Source organism: Peromyscus maniculatus, chromosome 11 (genome assembly GCF_049852395.1).
Source record: "Peromyscus maniculatus bairdii isolate BWxNUB_F1_BW_parent chromosome 11, HU_Pman_BW_mat_3.1, whole genome shotgun sequence".
In the NCBI taxonomy this organism is placed as follows: domain Eukaryota; kingdom Metazoa; phylum Chordata; class Mammalia; order Rodentia; family Cricetidae; genus Peromyscus; species Peromyscus maniculatus.
This window is the reverse complement of record NC_134862.1, coordinates 69177645-69196613: the sequence shown is the minus strand read 5'-3', so window position 1 is coordinate 69196613 and position 18969 is coordinate 69177645. Positions and strand designations below refer to the sequence as shown.

The following is an 18969-nucleotide window of genomic DNA, read 5'->3' as shown; positions in this document are numbered from 1 at the left end:
TTAACACTGGTCACAGAACCGCCATGGTTAAACCAAAACTAAGGATTATGAGTTTATCATCATCTAATAATGCCTGGTCTGTATATTATTCCTATATCCTACCCTCTTCAAAGCTTTTTTAAAAAACTAGATCCTCACTTGATGCTTCAGTGTGAGAGGACATTGCTAGAACCACATTCCAGTAGATTCCAGTCACGTCTACTAGATCCTTGGTCTTTCTGATGGCTCATCTTAGGTCAACCAAGATGTAAATTCATGGCCTCTTTGATGGATCAGTCCTCTGAAATGGGACCTGGTCTGGGGTCTAGACTTTGGCTCTATAGGACAGAAACATGATTCTAGGGCTTTGAATTGAAAGATCGAGGCCAGAGTCAGGGAAGCATGGGTTGTGTCTAGCTATCTCCTTCTATGGGGAGGTTTTATTCTCTTGGGCCATTGCCTGCTTATATTACATCACTTCTCTCATTGCTTATTGATTCAGTTCTATGATGAACCTTTGAAGATTGCAGGTAGATCATTCTTTCTCCCTCTCTTGGCTTCTCCCTGTGTCTGAACTGACAGTGGCTCTTATTTTCTCAAATGATAGGTAGCCTTCACTTACTGTGCATTGTTACCTATTGTGGGAAAGAGAAAGCCTGGTCTCACAGTACCCAACTATGTTCATTTACACGTTTGCTCAGGGCTCTGGGAAGCCAGACATTTGAGCAGCCACAGGTGAAATGATATCATCTGAGAGTAGCAATGAAGAAAACTTAATATCTGTACAGTGGCAAAGAATAGTTGAATGTCTGTTTCATCCAACAATTGGATGGATGGCAGAGACATTTGATTTATAAACTAACACAACAGATTGTAACGTGGAGGTCTCCCACCTGAGCAGGCCCATAGGCCTGTGGTTGCAGCTTTTCATCAGCACCATTGTAACTCCAAGCATCACTTTGCTCCGGCCTACAGCCCCATTTCCTGCCATTGTGCCTGTAATTGACCAGTGGCAGGATGTCTGCACTGCTCAGTGTGGCCTTTTTGAAAGCCAAGCTCATACAGGGAAGGAATCATTTATCTAAGGCAGAGAGAGAGAGAGAGAGAGAGAGAGAGAGAGAGAGAGAGAGAGAGAGAGAGAGAGAGAGAGAGAGAAGAGAAGAGAAGAGAAGAGAAGAGAAGAGAAGAGAAGAGAAGAGAAGAGAGATATTTGTCTTTCTGCTTGCACAACCCACGAGATGTTGCACAGATATTTATTTAGTGAGTACCTACTATGTGTCAGATGCTGTTTCATAGACTAATGACCCAGCAGTGAACAAACCAGATGGGTTCCTGACTTCAAGGAACTTACCTTCTGTATACCATGCAGATGAGTCTGACTCAAACATAGTCAGTTATAGGACCACTGAATCCACTCGGCCTGGGTTTTATTTGGTTCAAGGGTCTTCTGTCCCTGAAAGATGACCTAGGCTTCTTTTGAGCTTTTAAAATCCTTTTATGGAAGTTGTTCTCTGTCCCAGGCAGCAGGAGCCTAATTCAATGAACAGGCAGAAGGACTTTGCCCTGAGGCGACCCAGGCTGCCAGGAGGAGGCTGGAAAGAACATCAGGGAACACTTAAGAGTCTCAAATCTTTCCATCTTGGAGTCTGAGGCTGCATCAGAGGCTCTTTCCACAGGCATTTAAGTGCAATCTTGACTTCACCTCTTGATTTAGTCACTCAGGACAGTGAGTAATGTCTCCAGCACAATGACAGTGCTGGATTGTAGAACTCTCTAAAGATATTTTACCACCTCTTAAGACTTATTTCCTTCCACTATTCTTACGTAGTTCATTCCAGCACACGCGAATCTCTGAATAGATTGAAAGCCTCAATCAAAGCCACCTGATCAAGATGTATAAGTTATCTGTGTGGTTACTACACTTAAATATGATATGATAAAATGCAAACTAACAATTATTGAGATATAATAGCAACTTATTGTTACCTGTTTGTGCCAGGCTCTGCTCTTTCATGATCTGCTGACCTTACTGAAGCCTCCATGTAAGCTCTTAGGTGATAGGGCTTAGTTATACCTTGACCTGACGGCTGGGAGAAGTGAAGCGTGGGCTGTGGTTGTGACTCAGTTGGTAAAGTGCTTGCCTAGCGTGTGTGCAGCCCCGGGACTGTTCCCTGGCACCACAGAAGACTGGATGGGATGGTCACATGGGAGGCAGAGGCAAAGGGAGTGGGATTAGAAGTTCAAGATCATCCTTGGCTACATGTGAGTTTGAGACCAGCCTGGGCTATACTGAGACCTTGTATTTGGGGAGAAAAATGAAATTACCTAACTTAAAAATGAAATTAGCCAGCTTAGCCAAGGACACATCTACTAAGTGTGGAGGTTCCAGAGTCAGCTTCCTGGATATACTGGGGCATTATTAAAAACAAAACAAAAAAGCCCAAACCCAAAGCATGCTCATTGATTGGAGATAGAGACATTGGCAATGCATCTGTCCTTAGAAGGGTAGGCTCAGAATCAATCCCAGCCTTGGAGTGGGAATGCTATTCACACAATGGCTAAACATGTAAGGAAGTGTCAGGACCACATCCAGCCTAGGATTCAGTTGTCTGTGGTGCAAGAAGAATCTGAGAATGGGGTTGACATAGGCCCCTCACCAGGAAACAAGTCTTCTAAGTCTTTAGAAATGCTACTGAGGAAATAGACCGAAAGGTGGGACTGTATGTTATCCTTGTTTGAGCTGCTAAATGGTTGTGTGAAAATATGACTAATTTTCTGAGCTTTGCCATCTGTGAAATGGCATTGTTACTTTTTACTGAGAGTCAACACTGAATAGATGTCCAGGAAATGGTTTAAATGGTTGCTATATAAGTAAGTGAATGAAAAATGAAAGAAGCCAAAAAAAAAAAAAAAAAAAAAAAAAAAAAAGGAAATGGGGAAGCTTTAATGAATGGGCAACTGAGCAAAGAAGAGTAAGAACAGCTGTGTTGATTGACAGTGTTAATTCTGTGTGTAATAGCTTGCTGTGATTTTTCCTAAATTCTGCTATCAGCTCATTCCCATTCATAGGACATATTTGGAGGACACATACCATCTCATCTAGTTTTCCCAGAAATGGTGTGGTGGACTTCTCTTTCCCACTTGAATCTCTGCTTTACAGCAAGCTGGCTGAGATCAGAAACCAAAATGATGACTGACTCACTATCCCCTTGCCAGGAAGTGTCTGTGGCTGACTTGGAGTCTGGAACATTCTTTTCCCATGGATGTCTTTGTTCAGCACCTCCTAGGCCACAAAGCTGTACTTGTTGCTACAAAGGGAGCTAATGTGAGTGCCCATGTGGGACCTCTGCAGGGTTATGATTCTCTCCTCTCTCACTTACTCCTCCTAGCGAAAAATGTAAAGATCACACAACCATTAGGCTTACTTCACGAAATTTAAGATCATGGATAGTAGACTTTTGTGTTGGGACTTCTTCATTTAGATGAGTACAAGGGAAAAATTGGTAGAGATACAATTCTGGTCTTTGGTAAGTGGTGGCTAATTTTTACTGAATGGGCTAGGATGGCTTTTAGCTTGGCTCTCAAGTTCAAGTGGAATAATAGGTGTTATTTTCAATACTGTGTGCAGGTGTGTTTGGGTTTAGGAACTTTTCAAGTTCATTTCATATAAAGAGTCTGATTTACTCCAAGGGGAACTGACCTTCATTTTCCGAATAGAGATCTTTTTGTAAAGAAAGCAACCTATTTGTCTGAAATAGAACCAAGATCAGTCTCCATTTTCTCGTTTTCCATTCACTCCTCAGCCCATCCCAGCCTGGCTTCTTGTCTCTAACACAACCCTTGCTGAAGTAGCTGGTGACTTCCATGTCTCTAAATCCCAGGGAGCTTTGTTCTTACATTCCTTTACCTCTCCTCAGTATTGGACACTACTGACCATTATTTCTCTTTGTGGCTTTTGTGATTACACATTTTTCTAGTTTTCTTTCTGTGTTCCTAGTTGCTTCTTCTCTCCTGAATGAGATCATCCATGCCCATGAGCATATTGGAGGTCTCTCTTAGTTCTGATTTGCTTTCTAGAGGGCAATGCCCTCCCCTGTGCCTTCATTCCCACCCCATACCCCCACTCTCAGTGGATCTCTAAATCCATTAGGACAGAAAGGTTACCCTGTAGTGACAAAGCACTCTCCATTCCTGTGCTCTAACCTGTGAGCTGTTTTGCTCATATGTGCGATGCTTTCTGTAGGTTTGGCAGCCACCACTCAGAGTGGTGGCTCAGTGGTTCAGGCTACTTCCATTTTGTGGCTGGGCCATTTCAACATGTGGCTTCTTCCATGGGACATGACAGTGGAAGACAGCATGGAGAACTCTACCTACTCTGGCCCTCTTAAGAGTCTTTTTGGCTAGAAATAGTCACATTGCTTTTACTTAACTGGAAAGAAAGCTGAAAAAGGTACTCTGTTCTTGGAACATAAAAAAGTGAAATGACTTGGTGAATTCCTACCATTCTCCCCTACACACACCCCCACCTTAGAAATCAAGTCTAGGTCTCTCTTCAGTACCCTAATCCCTTTAACCGATTACATGAGACCTTTCTTCACCAGGAAACCTCAGAAAGAATTCATACTGGACCAGAGATGTAGCTCAGTGGTAGAGCACTTGCCTAGCACTCACAAGACCCTAGGTTTGATTCCCAGTACAGCTGAAAAAGAATGGAAAACAAACCCCTGGCTCACAGTGTCCCCAAATGAGCTTAAGATATCCTCTCAAAAGCTGCCCCTCTCAGAATCTCCCTTCCACAAGAACAGCTGAGCAATACTTACCCAGTTCTGCGATCAAAACTCCTGTAGCACAGGCGTGCCTGTGGTGGGATCGTGTAGTTGATCAGGTCAGAAAAACATGGACTGGAATTCCAATAACCAATCAGTTTGTGTGTGTGAGCGCTCAAGTTGACTCTCTTCTTCCAGTTCCACATTCTGTCTGCCACCACGCCTGTCAAGTGTTCCTTCTGTGGACTTCTGTCTTTTCTCAGGGTAGCTTCTTGTCTAAGTCACTGTCCTCTGTCAACAGCACACTGCAGTGGTCTCCAGACTGGTCACCTTTCTTCTACTCTCGACCTCAGCCAGGCTCTTTTCTACAGTCAGAAGGATCTGGGGAAGATCCTATTTCCTGCTTAGAATCCTCCAAAATTACCATTGCTTTTTTACAATGGGTCATCATCTTCAACCAAATTGAATCCCACCAGGGCTGACTTGCTCACCCTGTAGCCCTCAGGGGAGTGTTCTTGGCTCTTACTTAGGTTCAGTCCACTGTCTTTCCTTTATAGCTCTTATCATTGATTGAATTGAGTTCTTATCTGTTGGATCATTTAATTCATGTCTATCTTATTTACTGGATTGTTTGATCCATTTGGACAGGAACCATTTCTCTTTTATTCATTTTGCCTATCACCTTGCATGGTTTCCACTATATAGTAGATGCTCAATAAATATTTGTTGGGCGAACTTCTGTTGGTCCATAAATCCTAAATACTTGTGAATTAAAATAATTCCTCCTTTTAAGCTGTTTAAGTGGAAGATAAAAGACAGCCTATAAATATATCATGCTTCAATTGAGTCAAATGCTTAAAGGCTGTATGTCAGAGACAGCAAAGATCTGGAATATTCTGTCCTACACAACCAACTACTGATTCTCTCAAGTTTTTCTGTGCTCTATGATCGAAATTTCTTGAGGACAGGAATGTTCCCTGTTAGGTACTAGACATTTTCATACCTGGAATACATATTTCTCCTAAAATTCTTATTAATGTAATAGACAGTATAGTCAATATACTAATATATAAATAAAATTTGTTTCTAAAAAATGAAGATGTACCATTTTAGGAAACCAGTGCATGTACAGGTTCATAGTTTCCACTCGCCTCCCAGAACCACCTGGAAAACACGACCACTGTTTCCCTACCCTTCAGTTATGTCTGTTCAGTAGCAAAGCAAAGCATTCATTTCCTTTCTCAGGTCTTCCAGAGGCGGAACACTGGACAGCTGGATTTCTTCAAGCGTTGGCGGAGTTATGTAGAAGGTTTTGGGGACCCCATGAAGGAGTTCTGGCTTGGTATGATCTCTGAGAATCAGGAAGGTGGGGTTGTGAGATGATAACATCCCTCTTGATGATCTGGACAGGCCATTTAAGGAAGGTACCCAGTTTCAAGGAGAGGTCCAAGGGATAGGGAGACTGTGTGGTGTGGCCATGCTGATGGGAAGGCTCTTGCACACTAGGGCTGGGTGAAGAGATGGGATGTCCGGAAGTGGCTTTTATGCTGTAGCTGAGCTCTCCAGAATCTTTGCAGAGCCTGAATTTCATACAGCCACAGTAGAAAGACAGTTGATTGATTTGGATCCTGGGCTCTCGTTAAGACGATGTACTAGCAGTTCCTGTAATTCTGCTAGTGCAGCCAGACATTATGGGCAGTAGTTTTGCCCATTTTCCCTCTGCTCTCTTTTGGAGCAGATGTTCACAGAGAGTTAAATAGCCAATAAAAACATCTACTGGGAAAGACGAAATTAAAAAGATTGAATCTGGGCATTCGGTGTCTAATAGAGTAGATAATATTTGTAGTTTGCTTAGTACAGTCTCCTCTGAGTTCTGAGGATGAGTAGCTGATCTGTTCTTCTACTTGTGAGCTGTGTAGATAGAAAGAAGGTCTTCTTCTGCTTTAGAGAGGTGGATCCAGGGGGCAGATTACCCCAATACTACACACCCTCTCTTACATGATGGCCTTCCATGAAGTCAACAGCATTGTCATGCTAAAGAAATAACAGAATGGGAGTATTAACACCCCAGAAGAAAGTGTTGGGAAAACCCTTTATTAACAGAAAAGATGAATACTAAGATGATCTTTAGCTCTGAATGTCTCAGATGCACATAGTGAGAGCTCACATACAAGAGTTGATTGGTCATTAGAATTCCATTCCATGTTTTTAGGACTTGATAAACTACACAATCTCACCACTGGCACCCCTACTCGATATGAGGTGAGGGCAGACTTACAGACTGCCAACGAGTCCGCCTACGCTGTGTATGACTTCTTCCAAGTGGCGTCCAGCAAAGAGCGGTACAAGCTGTCAGTTGGGAAGTACAGAGGCACAGCAGGTAAGAGGCCTTTCTCTCGCCAGGAGTCTCTCACTCCAGTCATCTGAGGGTTGGTTTGCCATGTGCCATGGATGTGGGTTGTGGAATACTGGTATGGAGCGGTTAGTTGTCCTCACTAACAGTGGAGGTCATGCTCTCTGAAGATGCTTGAGGGGAAAGGAAGTCAGAACAGTCTTTAGCCATAAAACCAGAAGTTTTGTACGTTCCCTCCCCCAAACTCCCCCAGACGCCCCCAGACCCTCCTTTTGTGCCGCTCTGGTTTTTGGATATTGTACATTAGCCTGTTGAAGCAATTTCATTCTGCCTATCGGTAGACTTCCACACACAGTGTGACTGTTAGGTTTGTGTGTGCGTGTGCGTGTGCGTGTGCGTGTGCGTGTGCGTGTGCGTGTGCGTGTGTGTGTGTGTGTGTGTTTTCAACATCTTGTGGTATTTTGCTGTAAATTAAAGTAGAAAAATGAAAGTGCTGAGTCAAGTGGTAAGAACTTAGGCCTCATTAGTCTACACAACAGGGAGGACACAAACTGAGTCGTTTAGCCCAAAGCAGGGACTTTTAGCCTCCATTAGCTGCTCGCTGGATTTTGGCCAGTGGGCGGTGTATTCGGTTCTATAGGGAAAGGAATGCCATTAAGCAGCATGACTGAAATACTGGGATTATACTGACAGATATTTTGAGAGATGGTGTGGTTATGGTTGTTGCTTTAATACCGATATTTTAAAAAATGGTACTTATGCCCTTTAAACCAAGTTTGTCCTCTGCCTTTATCATCCTACTTTGGTATAATCACCTAGGAATGTGTTACCGGCCAAATTGGCTGACTGCATAGGACACAGTCTCTCCTCTCTAAAGCACACGGAAAGAAGAGACTAAAAGCACAAAGTACCGTTTGCGGACCAAGTGGTATGGAAAATAAGGAGCTCAGGGGTGGAGATGGTAGGAACATCAGGGACCTGAGTGGCTGGGGAAGCTTTCTGTAGGAGGGGGGTGGAGTTGGCTCGGACAGAGGGCTGAACACAGGGGGAGGGAAGGAGGGGCCCCCACATCTGAGGGAGCCTGGGGGAATAGAGACTGCTGTGTACTCCGGAAGATTTGTAGGGCACCTCAGAATTATGTCCTCAAGGATCTCTGAGGTCTGGGGCCATGATCTGAAGTGGTCAACCATGAATGGAAAATTTCTGAGTTCTATAATTTCATTTCTTAAATAACAATAATATGAATTTTGCTCTTGTTTCTTAGTCACTAGCATCAAGTAAGGTACAGAATTGATGAGTTTTAAAAAATGAAATTTCTAGCAGGATTTCTTTGTCTAATCTCATGAGTGCTTAATATAGTAGTAGGAATAGCCCCTGAGTTTGGTGACATGGTCGTGTGGGAGCAGGTGGGTACCTATCACCAAGGAGTTCGCACTTGGTCGAGTGTGAATAGTCAAGGAGTCTAAGCAGGGATTTGAAGGGGAGGGAGTGTGCAAAGAATTGTTTCTGGGAGAAATAATTGCAGAAACAGATACTCCAGCTACAAAGGCCCAGCCTGGTTTGGACTCTCCTTGTCCTTCCTCAGACCATTTTCATCTCTCTGGGCTAGAGATGCGCTGTATACTGTATACACTCTAAGTGGAATATAAAACATGGGAGGCAGCCCTGGAAGTCAGGCTATTGGGACAGTGAGTTGAAGGAGTCAACATATTCTAAACTAATTGGCTCTCCCCCAGGGACAATATTTGCATTTTAACTCTGATGAGGGGATAACTCCTGTTCTAAAGTTGCTCAGGCCAACAAGGCCAGTCAGCAAGGATTTTTTTTTCTTTTAATTCAAGGAGGAAAAGGCAGCTTGGATACAACTGGGAAACATACATGGACCTTTGTTCATGTAATTATCAGCCTAGTTACAGAATGATTTAAATGATCATAATTATTATTTTTTTAAAGACAGGCTCTTATTATGTATCGGGCTAGCATACAACTTTTAATCGTTCTGCCTTTGCCTCTTGAGTGCTGGGATTAATGAATATACTACTGTACATGGTGATTATAATAATTTAATACTAAAATAATTTAAATTCACTGTCTTGGAGGACTGAGCATGTTACATAACTCTTATCTCATCTGAAAAAAAGGTCAGGTTGAATTCCTGATGGCTTCTTCAAGTCTCTCCCACCATTTGGAATAATAAAGACTTGAGGGCCAGTCCTCAGTTCCCCACGTGGGCCTCCTCCTGCTCTGGTCTGTCTCCGGTAGTCTATCTGGCTATTCTTCATACTTTCAGCTAGACTTAGCCTTTTCTTCTCAGCTTAGAGTCTCAGTTTTTATACACCTCATTCCTGAGAGCTTCCTGGACAAGTTTTGAAATGAGGTGCTTCTCCTTGGCTCCCTGCCTTCCCGTCTCCCCCAAACCTGGCACCCTTCCTGGCCTCTTGGTCGAGACTCCATTCAGATCCATCTTTTCAGTTCGTCCCTTTCTTTCCCTTTCCTTTCTTGGACCATTAAACCTTGCCTTTTCTGAGCCTAGTTAACATAATCCAGCAAATGAACTGATGCTAATGGGAAAGGGAGTCAACATATTCTTAAATTAATGTGATTCTCCTCCCAGGTACCCTATTTGCATTTTAACTGTGACTAGGGGATAATTCCCATTCTAAGGTTGTTCAGGCCAACAGGGCCAGTTAGTGGAGGATGTCTTTTTAAATAGGAAGCCTTGGGAGACTCTCAAATCACATAGCGTTTAGGCAGCCATCTAGTCTACCTGTGTGTACCATCACTCCTCCCTTTATGTTCGGTATTACAGTGGTGGGGTCAGTGGCATTTAGCTTTCCTTGAATAAGCTTCTGGGTTCGGATGAGGGTTTTACAATCTAGGAAGTGTCTGGCTACTCATGCCTTAAATGATGAGGTATAGTGTAGAGGACAGGCATTCAAGTGGAAGGTGAAGGTCTCGCTATCTCTGTGTGCACGACCTAGCCCTGTGTCTAGCCTTATCAGTGCTTTTATTACAGTTGAAATGCACAGCCTTGGTGGAAAGGTGAGGTGAATCTCAGACTCTCCAGCTGGGCTCATGGCTTCTGACTTCCACTGAAGTTGTGTCTTGTAGGCCTATTATTATTACTATTATTACTATTATTGCAAAGGAAACTTCAGCAAGGCCACAGAATGCTTAGTTTCTGATTCTGAGTCTTAGAGGCTTTCTTATGAGTCCTACCATTGAGATGTTGTTCATTTATGTGGAGATAACAATGCAAACATAAATAGACTCTGCCTCGCAGTTTCCATTGGGCTATCCAACTACTTACAGCTTGTTTCATGTCCCTCTTATATGGGGCTCAGTCAGCTGGGGTACTCAAGGGATGGGACCACCTCCTGGGGACACTTGGGAATGTGACTGGGGATCTCTAACAGCACGTAATGGTCCAGAAATGACGATGTACACACAGGGTTGTTTTAACCCAAAGCCAGTGCTTCCTATATTTTTAAATGGATTTTAAAGGGTGGCATTTGAGAAAGAAAAGTAAGTAATAGATTCATGGAGAAAAGGGAAAGCTAAACATTCACCACCACTCTTTACTTGCTACCCCACTCTCAGGGACAACACATTCAAGGTCTACACTCGCAGCCCTGGGTCTGAAGGTGACTTGCAGGGATTTGATGTTCATGACTTCTCCTGGTCTTAGGTCTTAGGTGGTAGCCACAGAGTCATTTTTCCTGCACCACAAGGCTCTGGAGGAGGAGAGTGGATCTTGAGTGACGTTTTGATGGGATGGACAGTGACCAACCTCAGTGGCCACACCTTGAGTGTGGGTTTAGACTTTCTATGAGTCTGCTATAACCCTCCCGTCCACACCCAAGAAGAACCAGTTTCCCCTAAAGCCAGTGGAATAGGGCCCTTAGAATAGGGCTCATCAGCAGTTTCTCCTAATACTAATACGAGGGACTCTAAACACCATCGGCCTAACTACTTTTTAAATTTGTTATTTTTGAACTGATATGTAGTTCAGGCTGGCCTCAAACTTGCAATCCTCATGCCTTTGCTTCCAGAGTTCTGAGGTTAAGAAGTGCCCATCACACCCAGATTGGCTTGGTTTTGCTTAGGAAGATAAACTCATCGAATCATAATACTCCCTCACCCGAGGCCAGTTATTTTCTGATTCATTTTCTTCACTCTGAACGAGAGGGTGGCTTCAGTTTCTTGACGGTAGAAAACCCATATGCAGAAAAAAAAAATCCCATTCTGACCGAAGCTCTCTTCCTTTTTCCAGTCCAGGGACCACAGTAAGATAACTAAAGATACCTTCGAGGAAGTGCTTGTCTGGATTCATGGAAAATAAGCTCTGGGAACTTCATATTCCAGGCAGGAAAGCTGCGCTTATTAAAAGGATGTTACTAGGGGAGCCATTGTGTGTTATTTCACACCGTAGTTAACTGTCTGCAAGAATCTGGAGGGAGGAGGGACGGGCCACACAGAAAGTGACAGCCTGCCTTTCTTTGACCAGAAGGAAGCCATGGAGGCCTGGCCGTCTTGGTGTCAGAGGAGTGGACTCCCTTGCTCTATTGTTACTGTTCCTGCCTTTGCTGGGTGGGGCATGAGGAAGGGACCATTGTTGAGTTTACAGACTTGGAGGGACGAATTGGGACATGGAGCTATTCACGTTTTAAGGGACAGGGCATGCTGGAGATTGAACCAGGGCCCTTGAACTTCCTAAGTGTACATTGCCTCTGCTTACACACCCCGCCCTTATGAACTCTTTCCCAACTGAGTTTTCAAGAACAAGAAACTCTTCTTCTTCGTATTTCCAGAGCCTAGCATGAGGCTCACCCATTGCAGGTGATCTGTACGTCCTCTGAATAAGTGTGTGGATGAAGCTGAGGCTGTGTTGGGACCATAGGCAGGGCTGTTGAAGTACAGATAGCATGCTCTCACCTCATGTGTGAGCCTGAGAATTTGCACTTTTAGTAGGTTCTCAGGTGATGTCTGTGATTTAGGTCTTGGTGACCCCCTCCAGAACCATTGTTGAAGGCTGTCAGTGATAGAATGCACTTACTAACAGGAATGAAGCCCACTGTGGGAGTGAGAGGGGCCCCCAGGTTGAGTCTTGGCACTTTCATTTGTGAACTTGGGGACCTTAGGTTGCTACAGACTAATCCCCAGGCATTGATTTCCTTGCGGGATCCAGAAGGGTCCTGCCCACCTTGTAGGCCCAAAGTGAGAGTCACAGCAATTAGATGTAAATGTGGCTGTCATTGTTGCAGGAGGGGAACTTGATTAAGCCTGTGATTGATATGGGCTCTTATTGCCTTTTATGAGCTGAAAAAGAAAGTAAACTTATAAGTGGATGACAAATGTGGTCAGAAAGTAGGTGCAGAATGAGTGAAGTAATTAAAGCGGATTCCAGACAGGATGTAATGAAGCATTAAATTGTACGAACATCCCCAGAAGGGCTCTAGAAGTTCAGGTGTGTGTGTGTGTGTGTGTGTGTGTGTGTGTGTGTGTGTGTGTGTGTGTGTGTGTTTTGGGGTGGAGAAGGGGGATCAATGAGGAATCTTCTTCAGTAGTAGAGTTGAGCTGCTTTAAGGGAGGTTAGGGATTCACTAATGAAGGGCAGAGGGCAAATGGGCCTGTTCACCTCCTTAGTGGAGACAGGGATTGGAGGCGCCACAGGAGGCAGCTCAGTGGCAAACCTGCTCAGCAAGGAGGATGAACCATCTTTGGGATAGGAGGTAGGGTGGTAGGCTTGAGACCTTGACGTGGGTCTTTTCCCAGGGGCTGGGAGGTGGACTGTGAGAGGGAAGGCTGCTGGGTGAACACAGGCCCTCAGAGATGAGAAGAGGCCTGGGTGGCAGCTGTGCAGAGGTGGGGAGGGTGATTTGAGCAAGCTGGGCTAAGTCAAGGGATGAAAGGCTTATCAAGCAAGGCGCATGCGTTTTGGATCCGGGGCAGCAGGGAGCATGATCCCCCACCGAGGCAAATGCAGAAGAAGAGAGAGCGGTTTCTTGAGGGAAGGGTGGTTAGTCACTTGATGTGATGGGAGATCTTCCAAGTGAAAAGCCTGTTGAGGTTGATGGAGAAATAGGCCTGGGGTTTGAGCGACAGGCCAGCAAGGAAGAGCTGTTTATCTTAATCATGTTCTCACATTAGTCAGCCATTCTGAGAGAATTGTGACTACCTGTGATATACAGCTGGATCCTTGGTGTTTTCCTGCCCAGATATTTCCTGCTGGGTTCTTCTTTCCTCATGACTCTTACCCCGGCCCCCACAGTTCCTTTTTTGAGGTGTGAGAACAAGGTTTAATGCTAGACCCATCCTTAAGGGAGCTCTAGTGTCCATCAACACGGAGGTTCCCAACTGGCAATGTGGGTTTCCTCAGCGTTCCACACTTTCAGCATCCTCCTCGGGCTAAGGTGTTTTTGAGGCAGCAGGATGTGACACCAGGGAGGCTTGTGGTGGGTTGTTGTTGTTGTTATTGGTGGTGGTGGTGGTGGTGGTGGTGGGGGAGTGGGGTGACTGCCTAATCATCCTTCTTAAGTTTGCATTGATATAAGGCACCCAGTCCAGGATCAGCCTCCGGTCCACAGCCACACTAGCCCCACAGCACCCATGGTGCCCCACATGCTGGCTGTGGGGATCCAGTTCTTGGCTAGTTCCCAGTAGTGATGGCCCAGAAACCTGCTCATCACCACTTCATGGTCTCAACACTCAGGGTCATCCTGTTCTACTGCACTACCCTGGAGCATCAGAACATGCCTTGACTCCCTTCTTATCTCTCCCGCAGGGGATGCTCTTACTTACCACAATGGATGGAAGTTCACAACTTTTGACAGAGACAATGACATTGCCCTCAGCAACTGTGCGCTGACACATCATGGTGGCTGGTGGTATAAGAACTGCCACTTGGCCAATCCTAATGGCAAATATGGGGAGACCAAGCACAGCGAGGTAAGTGACAGGTGGATGTCTTTTCTATCACAAGCTTTGTCTGTCTATACTCCCAAAGCAACGCTGTCCAGGTAGCAACACCATCCAGGTAGTGTGGTAGCCTCTCTCTATCTCTGAAGCTTTCAGGCAGGGCAGGCAAATGTGATTCAGGCATTGTGGTGTCCCCAGACCACGGATACTATGAGGTCTGCGTTGCACCACCGCACACTGTCTTAGCTGCAGGTGGGTGATTTGCTGCCACAGATATATAAAGACCAATGACATGAGTCACATGCCATCTCACTTCACTTTTAAGTTTCTTTTGTAGAATTTTATGAGACAGGGTGGGTCTCATGTAGCCCAGGTTTGCCCCTGCAAGAGCCGAGCAACACCAGGAAAACGTCAACTACACATGTTGACCATACACTTGCCTCATAGCTGAGGCTAATCATAAACCCGTGGTCCTCTTGCTTCTACCTTGTAAATTCTGGGATTATTGGCATTTATCACCACATCTGGCTAAGTTTTTGTTGTTTATTTGTGTACACAGACTCTTGCTATGTAGCCTAGGCTGGCCTTGGACTCTGAATCCTCCTATCTTAGCCTCCTGAGGGCTGGGGTTACAGGTGTGTGCCACCACACCCAGCTATCAGTGTACCTTAGTAATCCACAGACAGCCCCTGTTATAGATCAGGTCACTTCAACAAGCTACTGCAGGTGAGGTGGTTTAAAAACATATATGCTCCTGGTGGTGTCGGCGGCGGTGGCGGACACCTTTGATCCCAGCACTCTACTTGGGAGGCAGAGGCAGGGGGATCTCAGTGAGTTTGAGGCCAGCCTGGTTTACAAAGTGAGTTCCAGGACAGCCAGAGCTGTTACACAGAGAAACTTTGTCTTGAAAAACAAAAACAAACAAACAAACAAAAAGAAAAGAAAGTAGACATGCATATTTCACAGTTCTAAAGGATGCCTAATCCAGGATCAGAGTGCCAGCATTCATTCTTGATGGAGCCTTGCTTTTTGGCTTAGAAATAGACACCTTCTAGCTATATCTTTACATGATATAGAGAGAGGCATTCTGACCTCTTTCTCTTCTATGGTGGGAGCATCTAAAAATGACCTCCCAGAGAGCTGCCTCTGAATATTACCAAACTGGGACAAGAAAACTTCAACATGCACAATTTGGGGAGCGCACAAACATTCTGTCCCAAATCGGACAGTTCACTGTCTTTCCCTGCTGTCTCCTTACAGCAGAGCTGTTTCTTCTGTCCTTGGTCACTGGCTGAGCAGGTTCTACTTTAGCTCAGACTCATCCTTGGCTCCACTTCAACCCCAGTCACCAAGAGTCTGCTGCGAGCATCCTGTTCTTGTCCCTCTGTCTTGACTGTGTTCCAGGCTGGGTGTATGTGAGGGCTCCTCTCTTGCAAACTTTCCTGTCAGTACTTTCTGGGACCTGCATGATCCTTGTATATCATTGTGACTCTTGGCCAGCTACAGGACATCTGCCGACCCCTCATGGCTTCTTGAAAATTGGAAAGCACTTTCCTATGCTCATTATCAATCTCTGTCCTTCATAAACCTGTCCCGGGTCTCTAATTTCCAACCAAGTCCTGATCCTGGCCTTTATGAAAGCACCTCTCCCAAGAACTTGCACACAGCAATATTACTGTAAATATTAGCACTTCTCAAATCCAGGTACATTTTTATTACTTTGGTCCTTACCAGGCAGCCAGGATTCCCAATCCTTATGTGATTTTTTTTTTCAAAGGGAAGAAGAAATTTGCCCCCAGGGCAATGAGGAGGGTTGGCTCATGAATCACAGTGGCAGCATGTGGGCCGACCAGGGGAAGCCTATGATCAGAGATCAAATATTTGAAATGAGCAGCCAGCATGCCCTAAACCGTCCCTGCATTTGCTAATAAAAGACATTCATCTGGTTAATGTGCTTTTCTTGGTCTGCAAGGCATTTAGCTTCTTGTTTATTATTTACCTCACAAATTAAAATACATAAAATTGGTCACTTGGGCTCTTTATTGGCCAGGTTGCAAGGTTATTAAGTGAATTAAATATTATTGTGCTCACCAGTCAAAAGACATAAAATGAAATTTAGTTTTCAGCAGGCCATTTGTTACCCTAGCGCTAATATCTAAACAGTCTAAATTGAAAATGATTTTACACAATTGGCTAATTAATATGTTTATTTTTGCCTCTTAGTTTTTTGAAAAGAACAGAGTGAGGCAGTAGCTGGTTTGCTGATCTCTGCCTAGATTGACCTCCTTGTCATCCTTGTGCTCTGGTCTCTCCCACATCCATCTTCCCACCATGGAGGCTTCCTTCTCTGTCCACTCAGTTTGTCAAATTCCAGGAGGGGGTGCGTGACCTGGCCCTCTTGGCCCTCTTGTCTTGGTTCATAACCCATTCTTACCTGAACTTCCTCTTCCTTTTCCTCCTCCTTCAGAGAAGGAGTGACTTCACGCTTTAGGATCCCCTCTGCCATCAACCACCTTACTTTTCTCCCAAATACCTTTTCCTAATGTAGATTTGTTTGTTTGTTTGTTTTGTAGGGAGTGAACTGGGAGCCGTGGAAAGGACATGAGTTCTCCATTCCTTATGTGGAGCTGAAAATCCGTCCCTTTGGTTACAGCAGAGACCGTTTCTCCGGCAGGAAGAAGCGGTCCATAGGAGGAGGAAAGGCGAGAATGTTCTGAAGGCCCATTTGAGCCGGGTTCACAGAAGACGAGACAAGCTTAGGGCGGGGTGGGTGGTGGTGGTGGTGACTAGGAAGCTGACATTTGACGGATGCTCATAGCCTCTAACTTCTCAGATTGCCGGGTACCCACAGTGCTAATGATGCCATCACACCTCAGGTTTTAGAGGTTCCTACCATGTCACTTGCATGTTTGCCGGTCCCCACTGAGGGCCCAGAAAGCCAGCAATGTTGTCACTGAACAGTACACACAGACAGGACGCAGTGTTGGAACCACAGGGTTTTTCAGTCCATACTTAATGACAGATGTATTGGATTAGGTTGAAAAAAATGAATCACCCAGTAGATCACCAACTGGAAATCTTTAGAAATTGGTGGCGATCTATATATACATCTGATAATATATATCTTTCTAGAAGAAAAACCAAAAGTGAGGTTCTGATCCCTCAGGGGTCAGAGCTGAGGCAATCTGCTGCTCGTTGTCTCTGGTTCCCCCTGATTTTTGAGGGAAAAGTATAAATCTCACCCCTTTTACATTTCGTGTGTGATGAAGAATGGAGAGAGTACAGAGGACCCATGATGCATTCATATTTAGCTAAGTTCTGACTGATCTCTAGCATGCTGGAGACCAAAGCTCCCATTTTACTGCTATTTTTAACCTCCCCTTTCAGACATTTGCATAATCTCTTTCCTAGATCTGCATATGTTGTAAATAAATTTGCAGTCATTTCAACTTTAAATAATCTGACTCTCTAAATAACTGGTACCCCCCCAGTCTTCCCCGCCCCCTCCCTCAGGCCCATCAGCCCTCAGCCCCCCTCCTTCCCTCCCTGCTCCCCACACTGGAAGCTTCCTCATCTCATCCTTCTTGAGTGTCTGGTATTATTTTGGAAGGTTTTCTGTAGCCAAGTCATTGACCATTGAAGTAACTTAAATTCCTATTCAAGAAAAAAAAGTAAACAAATCATTTGATTTTTCAAAATTGCCTTGTGTTATTTTCTTCACTTAAGTGCACTTGAATTCTAAATTTAACTTAAGTACAAGTGAAGGGACAATTTGAGCATTATACTGGAATGTGGTGGACTGCAGTATCGCCTGTGTGATGAAAAATCATGCTCTTTGGAAGGCAGCAGAAGAATGTGAGTGGGGAGGAAAGCAAATGTTCTAGAAGCTTCGCCCCCCTTCTAGTCTAGGGCATACATTGTTATGTTATGTTAGCTTTCTCAGGTTTGACCTCAGGGTCAATGCCAAGCCACACACCGGAAGTCACTTTTGTCAAGCTTTCATGTTTTCAGTCTCCCCATCCTGTCGTCAGGCCACAGCAACAGCTAGCTCTCCTAATGAGTGGGCCAAACGAAGCTCACTAAGGATTAGGGCTAATCATTAAAAAGGTGCATGCACATTGTCCGTTGACTCAAGAATCTAGTAAGTGGTGGCCTGTAGGGAAACAGATGAGCAAGTTACATCTAGTCCTTATGCTGACGGAGGAGCTCTTATGCTGTCTTTATTCATTTTGCTCATTTATTCAACGCTCACTGCTTAAATCTGAAACTGTACCAGGTTCTGTCCTAAGTGCCAAACCTATCCAAATAAACAAAGTATTCAGGAACATATTTTGTTCTACATATTCTAGGCAAAGGTTGACAATAGACAAATCATGCTCTACTCCAGCGGTGGCGGTTGACAGTAAGCAACCAATCATCTCTAGCATTGGAGACTGGCAACAAAACCCAAGTCAGTTTGTGACTTCGAGAAGTGACCACTGCTAGGGGAGCCACAGAGGTGGAAGTGATGGAGGTGGGGACTTTGAAGATTTCCCTGGAGGGGAGATATTTTCAGGGACCGGTTCTTAGGTCTTGATGTACCTTTGTTGGGGCTTAAGCCCAAGGTGACTTCCTTCTCTGTCTTGGGTCCCTCCGTAGAGCCTCCAAGCTTCACTCCTGTCCTCTCCTCAGACTCCCTTCTGCAGCATTCTGGGCTTGTTTGCACAAACGGGCCTCATCTCTGCAAATCAGAGTCCTTGGGCTCATCCTGGTCAGCTCAAACCTTCAAGCAAGAAACTGCTGCCTTCACAAAGTGGAATCAATTCCCAGCACTGGCCCAGAGACAGAGATGGCAACACCCTCAACCTTTAACAGGCTTCTTGCATGTGCTTGTTAAAACATTGTCTGGTCAGTGTCCTGTTGCTGTGAAGAGACACCATGACCACAGCAACTGGTATAAAAGAAAGCATTTAA

The 18969-nt window shown here is 44.8% G+C and overlaps 1 protein-coding gene across 2 annotated transcripts in view; it reads left to right on the top strand.

Moving 5' to 3' along the window:
• Tnn (tenascin N) overlaps nucleotides 1-18339 on the top strand; it is a 68833-nt gene extending 50494 nt beyond the window's left edge. For both annotated transcript variants that reach the window (XM_006973813.4, XM_042258399.2), the window contains 4 exons: nucleotides 5991-6087; nucleotides 6958-7125; nucleotides 13883-14046; nucleotides 16590-18339. In XM_006973813.4, the coding sequence (XP_006973875.2) occupies nucleotides 5991-6087; nucleotides 6958-7125; nucleotides 13883-14046; nucleotides 16590-16733 (573 nt within the window). In that variant the 3' untranslated portion in view covers nucleotides 16734-18339. The remainder of the gene's footprint in view (nucleotides 1-5990; nucleotides 6088-6957; nucleotides 7126-13882; nucleotides 14047-16589) is intronic.
• Nucleotides 18340-18969: the final 630 nt, after the last annotated feature.